This window comes from Eurytemora carolleeae, unplaced genomic scaffold (genome assembly GCF_000591075.1).
Source record: "Eurytemora carolleeae unplaced genomic scaffold, Eaff_2.0 scaffold162, whole genome shotgun sequence".
Taxonomy (NCBI): domain Eukaryota; kingdom Metazoa; phylum Arthropoda; class Copepoda; order Calanoida; family Temoridae; genus Eurytemora; species Eurytemora carolleeae.
The window spans coordinates 48656-72705 of record NW_019396133.1 but is presented as its reverse complement, the minus strand read 5'-3'; the positions used below and the strand labels follow the sequence as shown (position 1 = coordinate 72705).

The window sequence follows — 24050 nt, the reverse complement described above, 5'->3', positions numbered from 1 at the left end:
AACACAAACAAACAGGTGACCTGGAATGTACTGCAGTATACAATTGTGTTTTTATAATCCGTATTTAGTGTCTTTCTAACTGTCTACATTAATATTCAATTATATACACTTGTATACAGAGTAATCGCCTTTCTTGGGGGTGGTTAAATGTACAGTGTTAGATACGTAAACATATCGTGATGTACACAATCGACCACCCTATTAATTTTGCAATAGGGTGGTCCGTTGTGTACATCTGAGGTTGAACCAACTTGAGCGTTTTTAAGGGACATTACTTAGCCACAGGAAAGGTAGGATTCAAATAATTAAAAAAAAATCATTTTTGAAACGTCAAAACTTCATAAATACAAACAGGGGAGGGGAATCCACATGTTGAATTTGGTATCATAGTTTAGACTTGGTTTTGAAAGATCAGCTCTGTAAATGCAAGGATTTAATGCAAGGAAAGTTATTTCAGAGGTATACGCATCTTTTGTACTTCAGTGTACTGTCACTAGGCGTTAATGTAAACACAAGACGGATGTCGAAGCCTGACATGGGATCCATCTTTCACATAAAAAAAATCAATTAAATATTCTGATCATAGGACACTATGTGAATTATCAAAATTATTAAAATTCAATGCTTTTAACCTCCTCGGATACTAAACGAACACTGATGCATCTATTCTTGTTTTCAAATTCCGCCCAGAGAGTACTGGTTTCATTATGTACGCAGAGTATACGCAACTGCAATTAACTTTCCTTGCATTACATTCTTGTGTAAATGTAGATATATATATACATATAGAGTAAAATCGCCCGAGGTGTTTCCGATGTTTTCTCTCAGTCGGGGTCTAACTAGCGTCCCGTGCAGATGTGAAAGTGCCGCCCCAAAAACCTTGAATATCTTTCAAAATAGTTTCATTAAAAGAATAATCATGAAAATACTGTGCAGATATATTCTAGCTTGGGCTGGTGAGTGAATTATAATATTGTAGAAACATGAGACGTAGAACTTATTTGGTGTCAATTAAGAAGTATATTAGTTATATTGATATCAGGAAACAAATATTTAAGTGTTATTCTTTTATAAAATACTAGCTGAAGTGCCCGGCGTTGCCCGTGGATTTTTTTAAATTGAATTTTTAAAAAGAAAACTAATATTTTAAGCCTATTTTATTCATTGGGTACCCATGCGTTTCCTCAAAAAATTCAGCCAATTCGGTTCAGCCGTGTGGCCAGCTATAGGCTAGCTAACATATATATATATATATTTCTACAAAAAAAACTAAAGAATTATCAATTTTCAGAATTCCTATAAAGCTGTGGAATAGGAATATGACATTGTGTATTTGATGTTGTTTTAAAGGAAGCAGTTTCACCCAAATAGAGTAGTATAGAATCTATTTGGTTTTACCATGTAGCAATTGCAAATTAATTTGTTCTGTGAAATGGTTCTGCACAAATGGTTCTGTGAAATGGTTCTGTGAAATGGTTCTGTGAAATGGTTATGTGAAATGGTTATGTGAAATGGTTCTGCACAAATGGTTCTGTGAAATGGTTCTGCACAAATGGTTCTGTGAAATGGATCTGTAAAATGGTTCTGCACAAATGGTTCTGCACAAATGGTTCTGTGAAATGGTTTTGTGAAATGGTTCTGCACAAATGCAGGGTTTCATGTTTATTGGATTTTTAAAAATCCAATAAACTTGAATCTTCTTTTTATACAGTTATATGAGTCCCACTGTAATAAACAGAAACATTGGATAGAATTGAAAGTGGCGATTTATTATTAATTAGTAATTTAACCTCATTCACGGTAGTTTCTTTCAAAAATTTATTTGATCTAGAAGTCACGTCAAACAAAGTAAATTAGAAATAAGATTAAAATCTCATTTGTTTTCAACCATAACTCCTTTCTTTGAAGAGCTATTTACAAGAACAAAAATGTTTTGCATTGTCAATATGTTGCTTTTCTCATACTTGTGTGTAGAATCAAAACTTAGTCAAAAGAATTAGTTCAATTCTTCGGTCCTAGTTGAACCTCACGGTTCTAGTTGATCCTCATCTTACCGTTCATTAATTTATTTCTCAGTAAGCTTACAATTGTTACTGCATTTTCCGTTTAAAACTTTAATTTAAGAAAATTTGGGTTTAAGATGTTCCTCATGTTTAAAACTTCTTTCAATTTGCAATTAGATTATGTAAAGTATTAATGAGTAAGGAGACTGTAACCGCAGTTTCAAGTGACCCACCATGCAAAGATGTCAATGCCCGATTTACAACGGTACCCTTAAAAACTTTTAAAGATTAAGTATGAATTAGATATAAATGTTTATAATTTTTAAAATTGATATTTTTCCAATTGTGGTTTCTCTACCAAAGTGAATTGAGCATTTCCACTGCAGAAAAACATATTGAAATGATCAGATTTCAATACTACAATCGAGAAAACGACAATATCTCCTACAATATTTATCGGATAAAGGTTGCAAGGGTACTGTTGTGGATCGGGCATTGACATCTCTGCATTGAGGGTCACTTCCAGTCCCTTTAAATATACACTTCCAGTCCCTTTAAATATACACTTCCAGTCCCTTTAAATATACACTTCCAGTTCCTTTAAATATACACTTCCAGTCCCTTTAAATATACACTTCCTGTCCCTTTAAATATACACTTCCTGTCCCTTTAAATATACACTTCCAGTCCCTTTAAATAACATAATTTGAGGCCAAAAAGTCTTTTATATTAAACTTTCAGCATATTTTAAACATATTTTATAAACTCCCACACCCCCCCCCCCCCCTCCCCTCCCATATCTTGTCAACCAACCCCCTTACCTAAACAGACTCTTTAACAGTAATTCACATAGGAAATTAAAACAATTTAACCCTTTAACAGAAAAAAAGCATCTTCCTAATCAAACACATGCCACTCTATATATAGCGATTAGAGGGTCCTTCAGTCCCTTTAATACCAACGATATTTTTAAATGTCAACAAAGAAAATGTTTTTATGTTAGTTCACAATATTCAAACTAATTCTTTCCTTTCTCTGACATTTGATTTTACGCAAGAATTAAAATGTCAATATTTAAGATTAACAGAGTGCATGTCCTGATAAAAATTAAATATTTAAAAACACAAGATTTACCTATCTAGAATTAATTGACAAATCATATTCTTTCATGTAATTTTTAAAAATGTCTCATTAAATCAGTTTTCTCAGTTTTAAACAAAAATGGTTTTCAGAAAGAAAAAATAATCTAACTTTATCAAGTTATTATAATCCAGATTAATTTTTGTTCATTTTTTTGACGCCCCTGTATTGATTTTGTTTACACTCTAGAGGTTTTATTTAAAGAGCGTAAGTGAAGTAGAAGATAAAATATGAAAAAGATAAGATTTATCAAATATGTTTATAAATAATATATGTATATAGTGTTAATTGATTTAAACTTTTAAAGAATTTATTTAGTTCAAGTATTTACAAGCACTGCGATTCTAATGATTCAACTTAACATTTTAACTATAATAATCATAGATTAATAACAACACATAAAGAACACAAGATGCAGTCTTTTCAAGATTTAGGTGTTTTCAAAATAACCCCGAGGCAGAAGCCCAAAGGAGTTTCGCGCAGACAGCACATGCTCTCCCTCTGTCTATGTAAGTCAACGATCGATGCGCGGAACTCCTTTGGGCTTCATGCCTCAGGGTGGTTGTGAACGAAAACCCCCTAAATCTTGAAAAGACAACATCCAGTGATTTATCTGTGTTGTTATTAATCTAAAATAATAATAATTAATATTACAGTGTACATTCTGATATGTACAGCGTACACTGTGCAATTTAACTCTGTACAATATGTACATAGCAGTCGTCAGAGCCGGAAATTAAAAAGTGTAACGTTTTTACAAAATTTTTGGAGTATATACATTTGTGTCGTTAAGAAATGATAAAATAAAAATGAAATATAAAACGAACCAGGAAAATAATATTTCACACTAAAAATGTTGATGTCTATAAAATTGCCTTTCCCCATTCGTGAAACCCAGTTTCCGATACTGGGTTCCGTGACGATACTCTGTCTTAAGTTTCGAGCTCTGTACGGTGTACGGTTAGAAAATTGTGGTACTGTGTACTTGGTAATCTATTTGAAAAAATCCAAACAAAACGAAAAACCTTTTGTAGAAAAGTACCATGGCGTGCCAGGACAACAATAGGCCTGCGAGGCTATCCTGAGAGCGTATGATCCGTCTGAACTCTGTGTTAGTCTGTGGTCTGTGCAAAAAACACTCAACTGTGAGAGTACACAGATAACTGCAGTACGCACCTAAAGGTTAATTTCTGGTGAACCTGACTCTCTTATCTCTGGGTCAAGAAATATATAAACCAGGAACCGCCATATCTGATACGTCAAACCTGTGTCCATGTAGTGGGAGGAGATCAAAACAAAAAATTCAGGGGCAACGCATTATTTTTGAGGGAAAAGGGCCCCTGGGGTGGAATAAGAATATATTGCTATTGTATTTTCCATATTGACCAGAAAGCCAAAATTGTAAGTATTCGCTCTAACTCCTCTAACTTGATAAATCAACTTGTTTTTTGTTGGACTGTAATATCACATCAGAGCTTTAGTTCTTTCCCTTCAACTTCTTTGGGGGCACTGGGTTTGTTTACATTCTTTCCACAGTGTACAGTACATAATATGCGTATATATGAGTTGGGCGTTCCTGTATATAGTTCCTTGCTCTGGGTGAACCCAAGTAAATCTTTTTAAATCAAAGTCCCGAGATTCTTTAAAACCCGTCAGACCGAGTCCACGGAAATAAAAAATAAAAATATTAAGAATTCTAAATAAACATGTGTAATGCTTGTAATTTACTATTAATTTATGACATTTGGTGTTTTAACTAGAATACCATAAATATGTATGTCAAAATATCAATTGGCACTTAAACATACAAACGAAGATACGACATAAACATATCAAGATGTGGTAAATTTCTAGTTAATAAATCAAAATAGAAGAACATTTTTTGTATTTTTTCTTAATTTCTGTTCTCTTGGTTTCTTGTTAGTAGTATTTTTTCAGGTTTAAAGAGACCTGTATCTGTAATTTCAATGAACTCTCCATTTAAAAAAAAATCTCATGTTTTATTTACAACAATACCCTTCACATAAATTTAACTAGAAGGGGAGCATTCATTTGGCGTAGCGTCCCGTTTCGCCCTCATAGTCTGTATATGTACAGTACTGCTTGCTCTGGCTAGCTGAAATTCGGGCCAGGACATGAAATAAACTGGAGTGTACCGCGTGCCTTAAAAGCTATGTCTGATAAAGAAGGCGTCAGATATTCATCTTGGAAATTTTTTCCAGCATCGCTACTTCAAAAACAATGGAGTAAGTTGTCAGAATTAAACACTTTTCAACTTTTTATTATTGTGAATTGTGAATTGTGAATTGTGTTGCCATTTTTAAAATGGAGGATCACTTAAAAGTACGTCAATGAACACTTTACTAAATGAAATGAAATTCTAATTTAATTCCATATTGGCTGGTTCTATCAAATATATAATTCCATAATGGCTGGTTCTATCAAATATATAATTCCATAATAGGTGGTTCTATCAAATATATAATTCCATAATAGGTGGTTCTATCAAATATATAATTCTATAATGTTCTAACTTATCCAAACTTTTCCCTTCAATTCCGTTCCTAATTCTTTCACAGAGGGATTCTTACCAACATTTACCGTTGAGTTTTAAATTGAATTCTATTTAATTTAATCAGAAACTGAACACGATCTAAACCAATAAGAGTAGTACTAAGGAGTTTTTACATCTTGTCTAGACAGGACTTGTTTTAATGTAAACAATATTAACAAAGTCTGGTAAGAGAATAAATGTTTTTTAAAAGACAAAACATTCTTTCATTGTGACCAAGTTTAAAGTGAAATGATTGCATTTGTATTTCTTTTTTATTTTATTTTCTAAATTTAAATAAATAAACATTCATTGACTGTTTTGTATTGTCCTATACACTATTTAAAGGGTTCGAACTGTGTCTCATTTGACACCAATTCCACTTATTATCCTTTGATAATATATTTGAACATAATTATAGTTGAAATAACAATAACAAAATAAATCGAATTAAAATCTGTTAGGATTCTTTGGAATCATGAACGTGTATTTCTGTCGGATCAACTTGTCCATGGCGGTGGTGGAGATGTTGGGAAGTAAACCGTCCTCTAGCAACATTACTTCAGAATGCCAGGTATTTATTATTAGAGTTATCACAACATCTGACATCAAAGGCGAATTTTGTTTTTCGTCTTAATGCACACTGTACACTGTACATTTTGCTGTAGCCGCCTAAATACAGTTCGATGCTTCAAATGAAATTACAGCGACCTCATATCATACAATGTTGCTTCTTTTTAAATACTTTCATTGAAAGTTTTAAAGTTCAAGTTCAAATTGTCCTTCCTTTGAGAACAGCTTTTAAATGTATAAGCAGATGTTTTAATTAAATTTTTGCATACAGGGTGTCTTACGCAACTATTCACCAACTGTCATGTTTCATGGGACACCTTGTAGCAAAAAAGTATTGCAAAGAAGTTTCCTCCCTGTGTTTAATCTTTTTTTTACACTTTTACGATAGAAACAAGAAAAATTGTTTTTGAAAAAATGTATAATCTATCATATTTAAAAAGAAAAATACTAGGATTTTAGAAAAAAATTTTAGGAGTTTGGTGGAAATGGTAGCATGGAGGTTGAGGAGAAAGAAGGAGAGTTTGATTGGGATCAGAATGAAAGAGCTCTTATACTTGGCTCTTACTACTACGGTTACACTTTTATGCAGGTGTTTTTTTCTCTTAAAGGGAATGATCGCCTATTTTGGATTTCGAGAACCGTTATTTTGTAGTTGAAGTTTCGTGGATTTCATTAATATTGTTTGTGCATCTGACTGTCTAATATTATAACACAAGCTGGGTCAAGTCTTAACCTTATTCCTGCTGAAGGGGGGGGGGGCAATTTGACCCCCCCCCTTTAGTTAATTTTACATAACTCAAAAAGTATTGGTCTGAGGGCAAGGCTGTTGAAATTTTCCATGACTTTTTCTAAATACCTATAGCCCACCCCTTTAGGACTATAACCTGGCTTTTTTACTAATTGTCTGAGTCTTCAGGCTTACTGCCTGAATGACTAAATCTTAGTTTTGACCCGCTTTAAGTTGTCAGAAAATTTTTAGCTTTTTGGAAAGCATATGACATAAGAAAACGGATTGCTCAAGTTTTGTAAAGAAATTTTTGCAAATTATTTGCATACAACCCGTAAGTTGAAATTTGCAGATTTTTAGTTTTTCTTTTCAAAAATGTATATTTTATCATTTTTGGAAATTTTTTTTTGGCAAACATTTTTACTTCATAACTGGATTTTGCGAGAAAGAAATTTCAATTTCTGCAAACTTGCAAATCTTTTTTGCAGATTCTATAAGTAGAGCATAAAAGCACGGGATTTAGAGGTTGAGGGTCAAATTGACCCCCCTCCCCCCCGGCCCAGCGAACCCAAACAGGGGGGTTAATATTGATTCTAAATATAAAGCTGAAAATAATCATCAATGAAAATCAAAGAAAATTGTGTAAAATCTGTTTTTCCTGGCAAATATTTTTAAATTTATATTTTTAGATAGTTTTAACATTAAACTTAATATCATGATATCAACAACACAATTTTACAAATGCTTTTCTTTATTGGCTTTATCGGCTTGTGGAGTGAATAATCTAATTTATTGATTTTATTATAATTGTTTTTTTTTACCAATTATACTACTGTTGACCTATTGAATATTGCCCCCAACTAGTGTTTTAAATCGTTTTGGCTTGCTGCTTAAAAAATTTGGAAGAACTTTCCACACTTTAAAACTGTATTCAGTTAAAGTTATCTTTTATTAAACTATGCAATTATTTAATTATGGGAAAAAATAACGACCAAAATAATTTTTTTTATCACGTTCCTTTTTGAATTGTTTTTCATGCAAATATTTACTCTGAGGGCAAAAAACAAATTTTTATAATAAATAATTTTGAAAACAATTGATTTTCTTTCACTTTGTCAAATTTAAATATATTTAAAAAACGTACCAAACCAATAAACAACACCGTACACAACTCTGTTCTTTTATTACTGATCTGTCTGTTCATAACTGTAAAAATATTGCTAATATAATTTTTAATTTATTAGCGGAATTTTCACAAGAAATAAAATTTTATCTTTTAGATTCCAGCAGCATGGATTTCTTCTAAATATGGATTTAGAAGATCTTTTGGATATTCCATGCTTTTAGCTTCCATTCTTACANAATTTTCTTTTTTCTACTTTAACAAGGTATATTAAGGTTTTGGTTCCATTCTTACTTTTCTTTTTCCTACTTTAACAAGCTATATCAAGGTTTAACTCCATTCTTACTTTTCTTTTTTATACTTTAACAAGGTATTTCAAGGTTTAGCTTTCATTCTTACTTTTCTTTTTCCTACTTTGACAAGGTATATCAAAGTTTAGCATCCATTTTTACCTTTCTTTTTCTCAAAACACAAAATGTCCAAAGTGGCATTTTCTCAAATGTCTAATGCCAACGCGGCACTTGTTTAATGTCTCACAGTGAAAATGACAAAATTGTGGAATATAAAGATATTGACTTGACCTGTTTATTCTAAATCTACTGGTAAAATTGTCCAGTTAGCTTCCGTGTTTACGTGTTTAACTGTATCTGGCTAGAGAATAATGTTACTATTTAGGGTGAATTTGTATCTGGGAGTTGTAGCTAGAGTTATACTTGGAGTTTTTCATGCTGTTTCATTCCCATGTTTAACTGGAGCTTGGGGATCCTGGGCACCACCCTTGGAGGTCACAAAGTGAGTTTTTTAGAGAAAACCATGGAAAACCATTCAAACTTACAGAGCGTATACGGGGGATTAAGGTGGGAAGGCTACAAAACCTCCGCCCCCTCATCCATCACTAAAAAGAGGATTTCTTGGTTTCTGAGAGAGAGGGTTTCAGTCCTCTCTCTCTGGAAATTCAAAAGTAAGTTTAAGTCCCCACCCCTCTTCCACCCCCGGAAAGATTCCTGTGTGGAATTCGACAATACAATCGTCCCCTCGTTTTATTGATATCCACTGTATACAAATTGTTAAAAAAATTACAAGGGTTTAATCTAATTTTTTCAGACTAAATGGTATAGCTGTGTCTGGAGCCAGTGCTGGAACATGTATAATATTTTATCTAGGAATTCATACTTTTAAATATACTTTGTTTTGTTTGTTTGTATCCAATAAACGTCAAAACGGCTGAACCGATCGGGACAAACTTTGTTGTGGCAACTCAAATGACCCCAGGGAAGGTTTATAGATGTTCAGAATTGAAAAAAATTTCTGATGATATTAATAAATCCAAATTTTTGTATTGTTTATTTACGAACAGACAATGCACATAGATAGAGCCACAATTATAATTTTATAAAGTTGCTTTTATATTTTGATATCTATAATAACAGAGACACGGGAAAATAATTGTTTGGTATTCCAATAGGATTTCTTGTTGCACGCAACAACAATACAGTATTGCAATTTTATTGCGAATAAATTGCGAATGGAAATTATTCTATTGTGTTTACCTCAGGGGGGATGATAGATCTCTACCTGTGTGCTCAGTTAGCTGTACTGTACACTTACAACTGTTTATTAATATTATTAATTAATTAATTAATATTATTAATATTATTATTAATCGTAATTTAGACCCATTGACGCGGTCTAATTTGATGTGGGACACCCTGTACTATAGGTTAGGGCAGAATCTCCTTTTAATAAACAAATATGCAGTACTCTCTTGGTATAGTTGATGACCTATACAATTAGTAAAGGATTTGAGTACATCATCATTCTATACACTTTAACCTCGTTGGTTCGCCGTCTGTGAAAATTATTATTTTGTACATACTTTAATTTGTAATGATTGAATTTCATTCCATAGATTTTCTGCAGGAAAAAAATTCTCGATGTTCTCAACAAAAGTTTGAATATAGCTGGAATTGTTATTGACCAGTGGGGCTGGCCGTCAATCTTCTATCTGACCGGCGCACTAAGCTTGGCCTGGGTAGCTGGCTGGTTTTATCTCATTTACGACACGCCAGATAAACATCCTAGGTAAGAATAAATTATTCTTATATTAAGAAATGTACTACAGCCCCCCCTACCCAACAAATATCAACTTGTTTCTTTTGTTTCTATATATTTTAATTTTAATTTAATTTTAAGAAATCCTCCGCTTAAAAAATCAGTAAAAATCAGTTTTTAATTTTAAAGTTTAAGTAACATTTTGGGTCATCTGCCATTGGGACCCCCCAAATTCCCCTGGAACCTTGGCTTAGACAGGAATTTGTTCAGGGGGGCCTTACATTTTTCTTTCCAGGGGGGGGGGGGCTTAACAGATTTTACTGTTCCAGCGCTCCCACCCACTTGAATTGTGTTTGCTGGTGAAAAGTGTATTTACATAAAAAAAGAAAAAGTTATCTGTCTATGTGTCAGATACAATTAACATTTATTTTCTTTAATATACAGGGTGTCTACTAGTTCTCTGTGTGACGTAACGGAAATTGTACATTTTTGTACGTTACGTTACAATAATGTGTAACGTTTGGATATATTCTATATAGCGTGAATGTTAAACGTTAACGTTAAAGGAGCTCATACCTAACGTTAACGTTAAACGTTATCGTTAGAGAAACATACCCCCAACGTTAGGGTTTTGTGGTAATGTAACGCTATTTTTCTAATATCTACAACTTTGTTGATCATAACGTGAAGAAATGTTTTGTTTATCATTGGAAGCTTGAAAGTCTAACGTTTGAAAAATTAATTGTAATTTGATTGAATATCGTAATGAAAGGATTTCTATTTCAAAGTTCTACTTATAAAAGTGTAACGTTGTATAACTGAAAAATGCATAACTGTTTATGAAAATATTGATCATAAAACGTTAGGCTATGAAGGCTAGAGATGTCAACGTTTTGAATCTTCTAGATTTTAGCTTTCGTTACGATAGTGTTCATCAAAAGTATAAACGTTTGAAACGGTACGTTGCCCATTATGAAATTTTATGGCATCGAGTAATGTTATGTAATGAATTTTCTGCACTTGAATACCTTATACAACGTTAAGCTTTAGTAAATGTAAGTGAAAAAACAGTAAGCCGCGTCATGCTTTTGCATTTCCAGCTTTAAAAAACTTTCCCAGCGTGCGTTGCGTTAAAGCTTTTGTAATATAACCACAATTTTTAACGTTCCACTTTTATGCAAGGTAAATATTTTCAGAGATCTTACGTTACACTTTCACTTGGTTCGAAAACTAAAAGGTGACAAACGTTTTGCTTTAATAAAACGTCATTGGGGCATAGTTCTGTACGTTACAATGCATTTCAGTGCAAAGAATATTTTTTGTTGTCCGGTTGTATTTAAATGTTCAAGCCTTAACGTTTCTTACATTACACTTCATTAAAAATAATATTGTTTCTAAATGAAATCATTACAAGATTTTTTCCGTGATAATTACTTTCCTACTTTAGTATTTTTCATCATAAAGTATGAACCATGCAAAAAAAAATTGTGTTGTTAATCCCTTTTTTACTCACCCTGTATGTTGCTGTTGTATTTTTAACCTTTTTAGAGAATGTGTAGAAGAATATGCAATATAAAGATGTTATATTATTATTTTTAGCGGTTTTTAAAATTTGTGAATGAAAGTCTTTAGCATTAGACTTTCAACTCAAAGTGTCTCTTAAACGGACTAGAGACGTAATTTCAAGTGACCTTCCATTTAGGGAGTGGCATGTCCACTGTCCTTAGACTTTCTTATCAAACAGAAGTCATAGTTTGAAATATGAAAAGTCTACAACACCAGCTTGCAAAGATTTAAAGATTAGAAAATTGTAATTTGTGGTAAATTTTTAGTTCTTTTTGTGTTTTTTTTCATGTTACTTACAAAGTGAGTAAAAAAGCGGCATTAACTTTAGTTTACAAACCACAATAAAAATGTTTTCATGATTCATGTTTGGGGTTAAAAAATATTAAATAAAGTAAGAAAATGCTAAATTTATTTTAACACAAACAACGCGAAATCAAATTTTATAGCATTTTTTTTCTTTTTTTTAACAAATCCATTAAAAAATAAGTTTTTTATTCTATTCTAAAGTTTCATTAAAATCTATTGATGAATAACCTAACACGCATTTTCCAATTGATAAAATATTTTTGCATTTTAGTGGTGGATTATAGATAATAAAATATATATTGTATCGGGGTTACAATATACATATATATAGATGATAAAATATATATTGTATCAGGGTTACAATATACATATAAATAGATAATAAAATATATATTGTATCGGGGTTACAATATACGTATATATAGACGATGAAATATATATTGTATCGGGGTTACAATATACATATACATATAGATAAAAAATATATATTTTATTGGGGTTACAAAATACATATATATAGATAATAAAATATATATTGTATCGGAGTTACAATATACATATACATAGAGAATAAAATATATATTGTATCGGGGTTACAATATACGTATATATAGACGATGAAATACATATTGTATCGGGGTTACAATATACATATATATATAGATAATAAAATATATATTTTATCGGGGTTACAATATACATATATATAGATAATAAAATATATATTGTATCGGAGTTACAACATACATATACATAGAGAATAAAATATATATTGTATAGGGGTTACAATATACGTATATATAGATGATGAAATATATATTTTATCGGGGTTACAATATACATATATATAAATAGATAATAAAATATATATTGTATCAGGGTTACAATATACATACATAGATAATAAAATATATATTGTATCGGGGTTACAATATACATATATAGATAATAAAATATTTATTTTTTCAATTAATGTTTTAGGATTGATGCTGAAGAAAGAGACCATATTATCAAACATATCGGAGACACAGGTCACAGGTAATATATTTTCTAAATTCTGGATTATTCTTAAAAATTATTTTGATCTTTAATATTTTAAGCAGACAGTATAACCCCCTGGTGGACAATATTTGTATCTGTTTAGAGCAGACAGTATAACCCCCTGGCGGGCAATATTTGTATCTGTTTAGAGCAGACAGTATAACCCCCAGGCGGGCAATATTTGTATCTGTTTAGAGCAGACAGTTTAACCCCCTGGTGGACAATATTTGTATCTGTTGAGATCAGACAGAATAAATAGACACTAGACAGTATGGTATTAGATACTTTCCCAAAGTATGTTAGGTACTTTGGGAATGTACCTAACATCGACAGTATAAAACCTTGGTGGGAAATATTTATGTCTGTTTAGAGTAGACAGTATAAAACCTTGGTGGGAAATATTCATATCTGTTTAGAGCAGACAGTATAACCCCCTGGCGGGCAATATTTTTCTCAGCTCCTGTTTGGGGATTAGTGTTGGGACATACAGCTTCTAACTGGGGGAACTACACTTTAAACCAACAGGTGCGAAAAACAGGATTTTCCTCTATACGAGCCAGATTTCTTGACCACTCTACACCCTCCCCCCTCTGAGTTAAAGTGTATGCAATCTCAAAAGTCAAAGTTGGAAAGGGATACTAAATTTTGTTATTAAATTAGGGCAATTCAATGCCTGGGCCCAAAGTGTTATTGTTATAAACCGTTTTTTAGATATTCATGACTCTTGCTTCTTGATTTTGTCCAAAGTCTGAACGATTTTTCAAATGTTTGTTAACAAACAATTGATTTGCTTAGTTCGGGCTGTTATCTTCTGTCATATTTGAAAATCTGCATGATTTTTAAGGAAAACCCCGTATTCCTAGTATATTTTTGTGAAGCCTCAAACCAGCAAAAAATCTTAGAATATCTGAAGAATAAAAACTAACGATGCTCACCTCTACCTCGGCCAAAGGCTCGGGATAGGACAGGTTTGAGGCTGGAATAGAGACAGGTTTACGGAATAGAACATAAGTTCCGGAAATTTCCAGTTTACGGAAAAATCGTTCTGGAAATCGTTCCGGAATTCCGGATTTCCAGAACCTTTTCCATAACAATAAAAAAAAATCGGTATCATTTCCGTACGTAAACTGTAAACCGGAATTCCGGTGGAAACCCTACCGGTAGATTGCTTCTCAAAATATTCCTGATGTCCATAGTTGACTGTTTTTTTTTCTTTCTGTATGGTAAACTTATGAAGCTTACTTTATACATGGTACATAATTCATTTACTCTCAAAGTCACAACTATAAAAACGGAGGGGGGGGGGGGGGAAGGCCTTTTCCTCTTAATGGAATTCTGAATAAAAAAATAAATTACGCTACAAGCACATTTTCCCTCTTTGATTTCAAATTGTGCTAAAATCCATAAAATGTTTACAATCGACATCCTCGAATTTTTGTTATATATATATTTATATATAGATAGAAAATCTAAAAATTTATCAATTCCATAAAATCCCCGCTAGAAATATGAACACTCTATATACAAGTGTACAGTGTTAGAAACGAACACATATCATGATGTACACAACCAACCACCATATTAATTAAATAGAGTTGTACATCAGAAGTAAGCTTTACCTCTTTGTTTCCTTTCTAGTCACAGACTAGAGAATTTTGTACAGAGGGAAAATTTTAAGATTGCATACTTTCACCCAGAGGAAGGGGGGTGAGACAAAAATGTTTTGCTAGGAAAGTAATGACTAACAAAAATCTGTGTAATTTATTTTATTTTTCTTCATTTCCTTGTTTCAGCTCCCGACATATTTGAAAACTGTTCTAAGGGATTCAAGCACATGATGTATTGTATGTAGTATGTACACTGTGTTTGATCTTGTTAATTAATTAATTAATTGAATGATATGAAATTTTCCGTGTTAAAGTATATAATCGGAGGGTTCTAGGTAGGGTAGAAAACCGGGCTTTTATTTATTTTATTTATTGAGGAATTTTGTTAAACATTTGCTGTGCACAAATGTAAGACTTTTGAAAAATATAAACATTTTAAACATTATTAACTTTGAAGAATTGATGAAGATTATGGATAAAGGATATGGATGAAGTGTATGGATGAAGGATATGGATAAAGTGTAGAGATGAAGGGTATGGATGAAGGGTATGAATGAAGGGTTTGGATGAAGGGTATTGATGAAGTTATGGATGAAGGGTATTTATTGATCATGTTATGGATGAAGGGTATGGATGAAGTGTATGGATGAGGGGTATGGATGAAGTGTATGGATGAAGGGTATGGATAAAGTGTATGGATGAAGGGTATGGATGAAGTGTATGGATGAAGGGTATGGACGAAGAGCATCGATATGAAGGGAAGATTAAATTGCACACTGCGACCGACGGGTTTCCCGACGCTCTAGCACCCTCTTACGTGAAGCGATCCAACGTATGGATGAAGGGTATGGATGAAGGGTATGGATGAAGGGTATGGATGAAGGGTATGGATGAAGGGTATTGATGAAGGGTATGGATGAAGGGTATGGATGAAGGGTATGGATGAAGGGTATGGATGAAGGGTATGAATGAAGGGTATGAATGAAGTATAAAGAGTATGAATGAGGGGTATAGATGAGGGGTAGTTATGAAGAGTATGAATGAAAAGTACGGGTGAAGAATGAGGATAAAGTGCATGAATGAAGGATGAAGGTTTGATCTCCAACTGTCTGGTTTACTGTCCTCTATCTGTTATATCCTTCAATGGATAGTTTGTGTCCTGGCGTCCTGGTTCACAGACTGGATCAGACAGAAACAGTTCATATCAACAATTAGGTAAAATATCATTTTTAATACATTAATGAGACTGTTGGCAGAATCTCTAGTGGCCCAATAATAATAAAAATGAGTGGCTAGATTTACAACGACATAACCCTTTAAATCTTTGTCTCATTCAATTTTTGTTTATGAAAATTGATTATATTACATTGCTGATTCTCAGTTAAAGGATATTGGTCAAATGTGTATATGTATTCAGCAAAGACGAGGAGTGACATTGACAGAACATGTTTTCTTTCTAATAAAAGAAAACATCGATTCTCAACATTGTATATTTGGGACTTTTAGCTTCATTTGTCAAATACTAATAAACTTTTTACTAAAAGATTGGATCGCACTCTTGAAATATATATCTTTGTGTTGCTATGGTTTGTAGGAAAGACTTTGATAACAAACTGGAAATAGATTTATTGATATTTCGTTTTATTTATACGCGTGAGCTTGTGCCCACACCCCTGGCCCAAAAAAAAAATAATAAAAGTAAAAAATATCTTTGTGTTGCGAATGAGAAAGGTGAATAAGGACATGGTATGGAGGTGCTTGCAATGTATGTTTTATAAACAACAATTAATTTTGTGTTTGAAGGTCATAAAAAGTTGCAAATTTTAAATAGAAGTGAAAATTCCTATTTACATTTTTATAGTTATAGAAGACCTAGAAAAATAATATCTATGAAATTGGTAAAAAATAATTAAAATTTATTTCCACAAACCCCGGGTTATTTGTGTTCGTGTATGTTTGAATCAGTAAATTGAACTAAAATTGAATTATTGTATATCTAATTAATGAAAACTTCTACTTGAATTAAAATTTAAATATCTAGTTTAAACTTTGAAAACGTTTACTGAGAACGAGGCACCTATGAAAAGTTGCATCAATTACAATGTCACACAATCTTACTTCTACTTTTTTGTATTAGATATTCAGTATATTTTTCAAACAAATTTTGCCTTGTAAATCATATTATTATTATTATATTAACAAATAAGTATTACTGAGTATACGTATTTAACTAAGAAATGTATTTGAGAAACATTTCAATTTAATAAATTCAAAAAATTGAATTCATTTTTTCACTTTTGATATCAAATTTTGTGAAGAGGAAGTGTGTCCCAATTGAGAAGTGGCAAATTAATTTTCTACAGTCTCTATTTTGGGTAATTTAACCGATCTTGAAGAAATATTTTGGATCTGAGGATTGTCCTCCATTATGTCCTCAATGGTTAGTGCAACCTCAGGTCCTAGATGTTCTTTATAATTCGTGCAAATGCCTAAATGTAACTCTCCTCAAGTATATACATGGCTCATCTATGTCTTGTACATTTTATAAGATTATTGATAATTTAGACAAAATTTTCAAAATTTTTATTTCGTTCGGATTTTAGGCATAAACTAAATGTGATAAAAATCAACGCATTTTTTGAGTATTGAAAAATTATCCGCGGAACCAAATTTTTGTGAAAGAATGAATCTTTTAAAAAAATTGTTGGGAAAATATTTATTCTATTTTTTGTATTGTTTTGTTTTTCTGTACAGTACTTTTGTTGTGCTGTAAATTACTTTTGCTTTGCTGTACAGTACTTTTATTTTGCTATATACAGTAAATTTGTTGTGTTGTAAAGTACATTTGTAGCTTTATACCGTACAAAACAAATTTATTATAATAGCAAATACGAAAATTTAAGCCTATTCTCGTGTGGTGCAAGAAATTAAAATCACAATTCTAACAGCGAACAGACAGTAGGTTTCTTTCTGTCCTCAACTTTATTGATACAGTCTCTCATTATTATAATTATATCATATTACATTAATATATATGGTGTAATTTTGTTCTACTCGTCTTGGATTTAAAGATATATTCTCTTGAAAAAGATAACTTTGTAGATTTGGCTCATTTCTAACACTGAGTGTTAGTTTTGGAACTTTATATTCTTTTCCAACATAAAAATTGTATAAATATATATTTTTTCTGACAAATTGAATGAATACTAATGAGCATCAAGCAGAAATAAATCCTAATGATAACATTCACAAAATAAACAAATTAGACATTTTTATTTAGACTTAGCTGGAGGGCCCGGCGTTGCCCGTGGAAATAAAAATTCTTAAATTGTAAACGTATTTGTATATTTTTCTGTAACATATGTTACTTTCATAATCTATACTATAAAACAAGACATTCATATCTATACTGCGCATAGCCGGCCAAACGTCTGGACCAAATGGGCTTAAATTGTTTGTGGACACTGGACACTCATGGGTGGCTAAACAGGCTAAACAGAATTCGAAATTTTTATTATTATTTTTGTTATAATAAGCTATAAAAAAAAGATTTTTTTTTTAATATAAATTTTTTTTTGTATTTTCTTTAAAAAAATGTTTTTTTAAAAATATTTTACGGGCCGATCAGCTAGTGTGTAATAAAACAATTGTTTAGAATACGAAAACTGAACACTATTATTGGACTCTGGGTCACAGCTCTCTGCATAGTTTTGGCAGGTTAGGGACACAAAATAATAATCATTTTCACCAAAAAATATTGTAATATTATATGTTAAATTGAATATTAAACCGTCAAGACTCTAGAAGCCAAATTTTCAAGATTTCTCATGCATCGGTTAGATTAATTAGATCGGTTAGATCGGTTAGATTAATTAGATCGGTTAGATTAATTAGATCGTTTAGATCGGTTAGATTAATTAGATCGGTTAGATCGGTTAGATCGGTTAGATCGGTTAGATTGGTTAGATCGGTTAGATCGGTTAGATTGGTTAGATCGGTTAGATCAGTTAGATCGGTTGAATCGGTTAGATTGGTTAGATCGGTTAGATCGATTAGATCGGTTAGATCAATTAGATCGGTTAGGTCAGTTAGATCAGTTAGATCTGTTTGATCGTTTAGATTAATTAGATTGGTTAGATCGGTTAGATTGGTTTCCATGACCCCAGGTGAAGAGGAGATCATGAGGATCTATGAAGATGGGATATATCGAGCTCCAGACCTGATAGAGAGAACTGGAGGATTCTGGATCACTGGAAGAATCTCACCTTTATTGGAGTCCACCGTAAGTGTACCAGTGGATGAGATAGACTCAGACCCGGAACTAGATGAACTCCTGAGGGACTCTCCGGACATATTGGAACCTTCCTTCCAGGAGACAGTAACTCCATTGAGGACAGCAACCTCCAACACCAGAATTGTAACAGATGCCTTGCAAAGGAACCTGGAGGACAGGTTACCCTGGTTGCGGGACGGTTCACCACAATCTGAGTCCAGTGAAGTTGTACGCTTTGATCAACTCCGAGATGGCGATCCTAGAGCAAGAGAATCTTGGGAGGACCTATCGAGGATACCTCAGACTGAGAAGTAGGATTGAGAACTTAGAGACACAACTCAGAAACAGGGGAATACTTTGGATGGCTGCCTCACCCTTAGATCGCTTAGAACCACCCAATGGATCACTAGAGATCATAGAGGAATTGAATAGACTCAGGGAACTCCGGGTCATCCAGAGAATTGAGGTGATGCAGCAAGCTACACGGTGGGCTCATACACGGGACAATATAATGACTCCAGGAGCTTTGTAGAGACGCGCTTAACCGCTGAGGGACTCTTTATGTTGGGAGTTAGTGGAGACTTGCTTAATTGCTGAGGGACTCTTCCTCATACAGGAATTAGTGGAGACTTGCTTAATTGCTGAGGGACTCTTCCTCATATAAGAGTTAGTGGAGGCTTGTTTTACCGCTGAGGGACTCCACAAATATATGGAATATGATTTGATATGAATAGATATTAACAGATATATTTGTACCAATAAAATGTGTAATGCTAAACCACCCACTTATTCAAGACCTTGAGAGATAGATATTATACATAAGAGGAGAGGTTTGGGTGAATTATGAACTGGTACTGGGAATGAAAGTGAAGTCTTGCATTAACCCTCAAAGATGGGGGGCAACGATTGATCTTGATTTCCCTAGGATTTATGTCTGGGATTGTAACGATATCAAGGGATTAAATGTTACACTACCTAATAACGACCCAAAATTAATGTAAAAAGGATGTCAAAAATGATGCAAAAAATGACCCAAAAACGATGCAAAAAGGAACATTTCGTAACAATCATTTTTCGGATCGTTTTTGGAGTTTTAATTTTTAAAGTCAAAGATATTGCGAAGTTTTATAAAATCAAAGTTTAAGATAATACAGTTTTGAACTTTGTGACATTTTATTAAATTTGCTCTAATAACTATTAATAACACTAGGCCCCGCCCACACACCGACCCCGACATTTCTACAAATGGAGAAACCCAATAATTTACGCCTACAGTCACTTTCAGAAGCTTTCCTTGCAAAGATGATCATTCATCATGTTCTTAAAATTTTCAACCATAAATTATCTGAATCCTCTGAATTTAAATTGAACTCCTGGAAGAGTTTTGTTGGATTTATGGGAAGAAAATTGATTTATGATTTATGAAGCTAAAGCATAGTTTACAATTACAAAGAAAAAATGGCCTTTTGACAGGAGGGTCAAATTTTTTTTAATAGAAAAGGGGACGCGAAGCGTCCTGCATCTTGTTCATTCCAATTTTTTTTTTTTACTTTGTATATGTTTGAAGTTTCTTTGTTTATCTAGGAATAGTATTTGGATTCTCGAATACGGTTGCAAATATCCCTGGTTTCGTAGCTCCTCAATTAGTTGGACTAATCCTGAACGAAAACACGCTGGCAGAGTGGCAAACCGTCTTCTGGGTCAGGTACAGTGAAATCAACAAAACTGTGGAATAGCAAGACGACATTTAATCAATATTTTTTTTGTATTTGTGTTGAATAGCAAATGGTTTTACAAGAGACTTATATATAATCTTGTAAAATGTGTCTGTGTACTCTGCACAGTGTTTCATGTTCATTGGATTAAAAAAATTATAACTAGTCTGCAGTCGTCTTACTATTCAACAATCTTCTGAATTAATTATATTAGGCTTGATGTATTTTTTTAAATAATATTTTCGAACAATCCTGGAAAATATGAAAATGTCGTCTTCATTATCGAAAATCCTCGAAACAGGAATAAATGTTTTAAAAAATAAGTCTCAGATCATGAAAAATAAAAAAAATTATGAAATAACAACTATTTACGAATGCGTCGAAAAATAATCGATGACTATTGTTTGTAATATCTGAATGATTTGTTTGGAATGAAATTAATTTGTTTACGATCCGAATTGAGTATTGAAACTTTCTGAATTTTTATGGACGCTACGTTCTTCCGTATGAGTAGTCTTTAACAATTTTCTCCTTTTAGACACAACAAATAGAAGCGCTAGCAATCAAAAGCGCTTATTTTCGCCGCAAGCCTACACCAAGCAGTGCAATTTGAAGAAATATAATTCCTTAATTCAGTTTGTTTATTTATTCATTCATTTGCTTGTTTCAATCCATTGAAACGGTTGATACGATCAGCCATTTTCTATGTTACCCCCATGATACCAGAAATAGTTCCAAGCCGCGTCGGGTTTGAACATTTCCACCCAAAACTTTGATTTTTTTTGTTGCATTTTCACCTAGAATTTACTTTTTATCCCATAAAAAAAGAGATATGATGACCGCATATATCCAAATATGTATATTATTAAATGCTTATTGCATATATTTAAGGATTGGGCCAATAACTGCTATAGTGTATGGTAATTGCTTAAATACACAGGGTTACCCACAAAGGATGAGAATTTATACGATTTGTATCCTTATATTCACGATTCCCTGCAACTGTAAACGTGTTTGTTTCTATGTCAAATCATTAAATAAGCCATCAGATAACTATATCTAAGGCAGAATACATAATTTAACCTTGGGATAGTCTTATTTTAAGAGTTTACGGTCGCCTTTACAGTCTCATCCTTTGTGGGTAACCCTGTATATATATGGCACTCTAGTATGCCGAGTCCATTAGCGCTTGATCCAATCAGGGTTCAGTCATGTGTTTGTTGTCTATTCTGACCCAATAGAAACAGCATGGCGGTAACATCTATCTTTCTATCTATCTCATTATCCAATTAGGAAAAAAATCCTTATATCGGCGCTAAAACAGTAAATGGAAATACTTACTTCTACTGAAACTAAAGTGATGGCAGCAGAATGTTCTGTGTTGCGTTCATAGATAATTTCGGGAAAATACCCTCATGCAGAAATACCCTCATGCAGAAAATACCCTCATGCAGAAAAACTCTTTAAGATATTATGTTTCAGTGCTGCTGTTCATGTTGCAGGGTCTATTCTATTCCTTGTCAAGGTAAACAGTCTGTACAGTGTACATGTGTACAATGGAAAAGCTTGTACAACTGTACAATTCCATTAAAGAAACCAGGTTTTTGTTACAATCTTTGATTTCTAATTAATCTCCTTTGATATTTTTGAAAAATTGAATTATTTGATCTAACAGAATTTATAGTTTGAAATATCGACATGTCAAAGACCTTAAGGGATTAGAAAATCAAAGTTTATGGCAAAGACTTATAATTCCAAATATGTTATTACACTGCAATGAACTAGATTTTATGCACAAGTAAGAGAAAAAAGCAAATTTATTCAGTTACATTTTCAAAACATTTGTTTTTCTCAATAGGTCTGCAATAAAGGAGTTATAATTGAAAACATTTTAGAACAGTTTAATTTAGTAAGAATATAAAATTCAATTCCATGCAGGCGGTTTTCCAAAGCACAAAATCTTGAATTTTATGTCGTAGAATGTTGACTGTAAAAAGTACCTCTGCATTTGATCAGTGGTAATTTTTTTATTGTAAAGAAAATTTTTTTTCCAGGGATCAGATCAGCTGCAGAAATGGGCTATACATCAGACAACAGATGAATTGACAGTGAACAACCAGCTGGATAAAGCTGTCACAGATGAATTGACAGATAAAGATAAATCTAAAGATTTCAAAAGTCAAGAATAAAACAGCTCAATCTGTGATTCAGAATGTAAATTATGAATGAATAAATCAATCTATGAAATGCCAATTTGGTTGTAATTGTAAAAATTTCAAACTGTAGTTCTCCATCAAATAGCTTTCAGGGGTCAATATAATTCCCAAAAAAGCTGATTTTCTCGATCCCAAAATATTTTTTTGCCCCCAATTTTTTTTTAAATTATCATTTCAAAAAAATTTGCCCCCAATTAAAGAATTTGCCCCCATTTCTTTCAAATTTGTCAATCCCAAATGAGATTGAAAAAGGAATCATATTGACCCACCCCTGATAGCTTTAACTAAAAGCTATGGGAAAACGCATGACACTGTCAAATTTTTGAATTATTTTTTTAATAGCTTGGGAACCGACTGGGGGGGGGGAGGGGGGCGAACCGACTTTCACCCCCCCAGCATATTTTGCATCCCCTGTCGCCCCCCCTCACTTGACTCCAGCATGATCATGATATAGGACCTTCTTTAACAAAATTTGTCAATTAAAAAAAATATACTGGAGAGTAACAGGAACATTTACTACTTATGTCATAGACCTACGACGATTAAGGGAGAAGGTGGACAAATATGGCTAGTGGATGATTTACAAAATTCTGCTGTAGACTGTAATAGGGGACTTTATATACAGGGTGTCCCAATAAACATGGGAATTAAGAGACGACATGAAAGTCGTCTTTGATGTCTGATATTTAATGCATGGAAAAAAATTTAAAAAACGAGGCTGTACGGCTGACGGGCTTTTAATAAAGTGGTCTACTTTTCTTGTTTCTTAAAAATGTAATATATCCGTTAATTTTGAAGATTCAAAATTGGTTTTGAAAATTTTGAATTTCTCAAAACCTAGCGATATTTGATGTTTAAGCTGGAATACTGATAAAATTGTGTTCATTCATGAAAAAATGCCACACGGATCGAAGGTGATATAAAAGTCGGCACTGAATTACCATGTTTGGAACACCCTGTACATAGTGAATATAGCTAAGCCAGGGACTAAGAGTCTCAACAGAAACGTATAAAAAATAAATGAAAAGACACTAGAACAACAGAAATTTTTAGGCATTTTGCCCACATTTACTATAAATGTCGTTCTTTTTAAAGCTGTTGGAAGTATATATTTTTTAAACACAAGAACAAGCCCAGGGGCGTACGAGAGCATTTGC

The 24050-nt window shown here is 32.7% G+C and overlaps 1 protein-coding gene across 1 annotated transcript; it reads left to right on the top strand.

Moving 5' to 3' along the window:
- Positions 1-819: 819 nt before the first annotated feature.
- LOC111695936 (sialin) lies at positions 820-22930 on the top strand. Its single transcript, XM_023465414.1, has 16 exons — positions 820-956; positions 6159-6268; positions 6740-6856; positions 8275-8382; positions 8488-8540; positions 8793-8909; positions 9222-9280; positions 10079-10199; positions 13023-13079; positions 13499-13607; positions 14876-14904; positions 15782-15904; positions 18809-19273; positions 20530-20667; positions 22160-22202; positions 22732-22930. Exons 1-16 carry the CDS (start codon positions 920-922, stop codon positions 22864-22866), a joined length of 1821 nt encoding a protein of 606 aa, XP_023321182.1. The 5' UTR covers positions 820-919; the 3' UTR covers positions 22867-22930.
- Positions 22931-24050: the final 1120 nt, after the last annotated feature.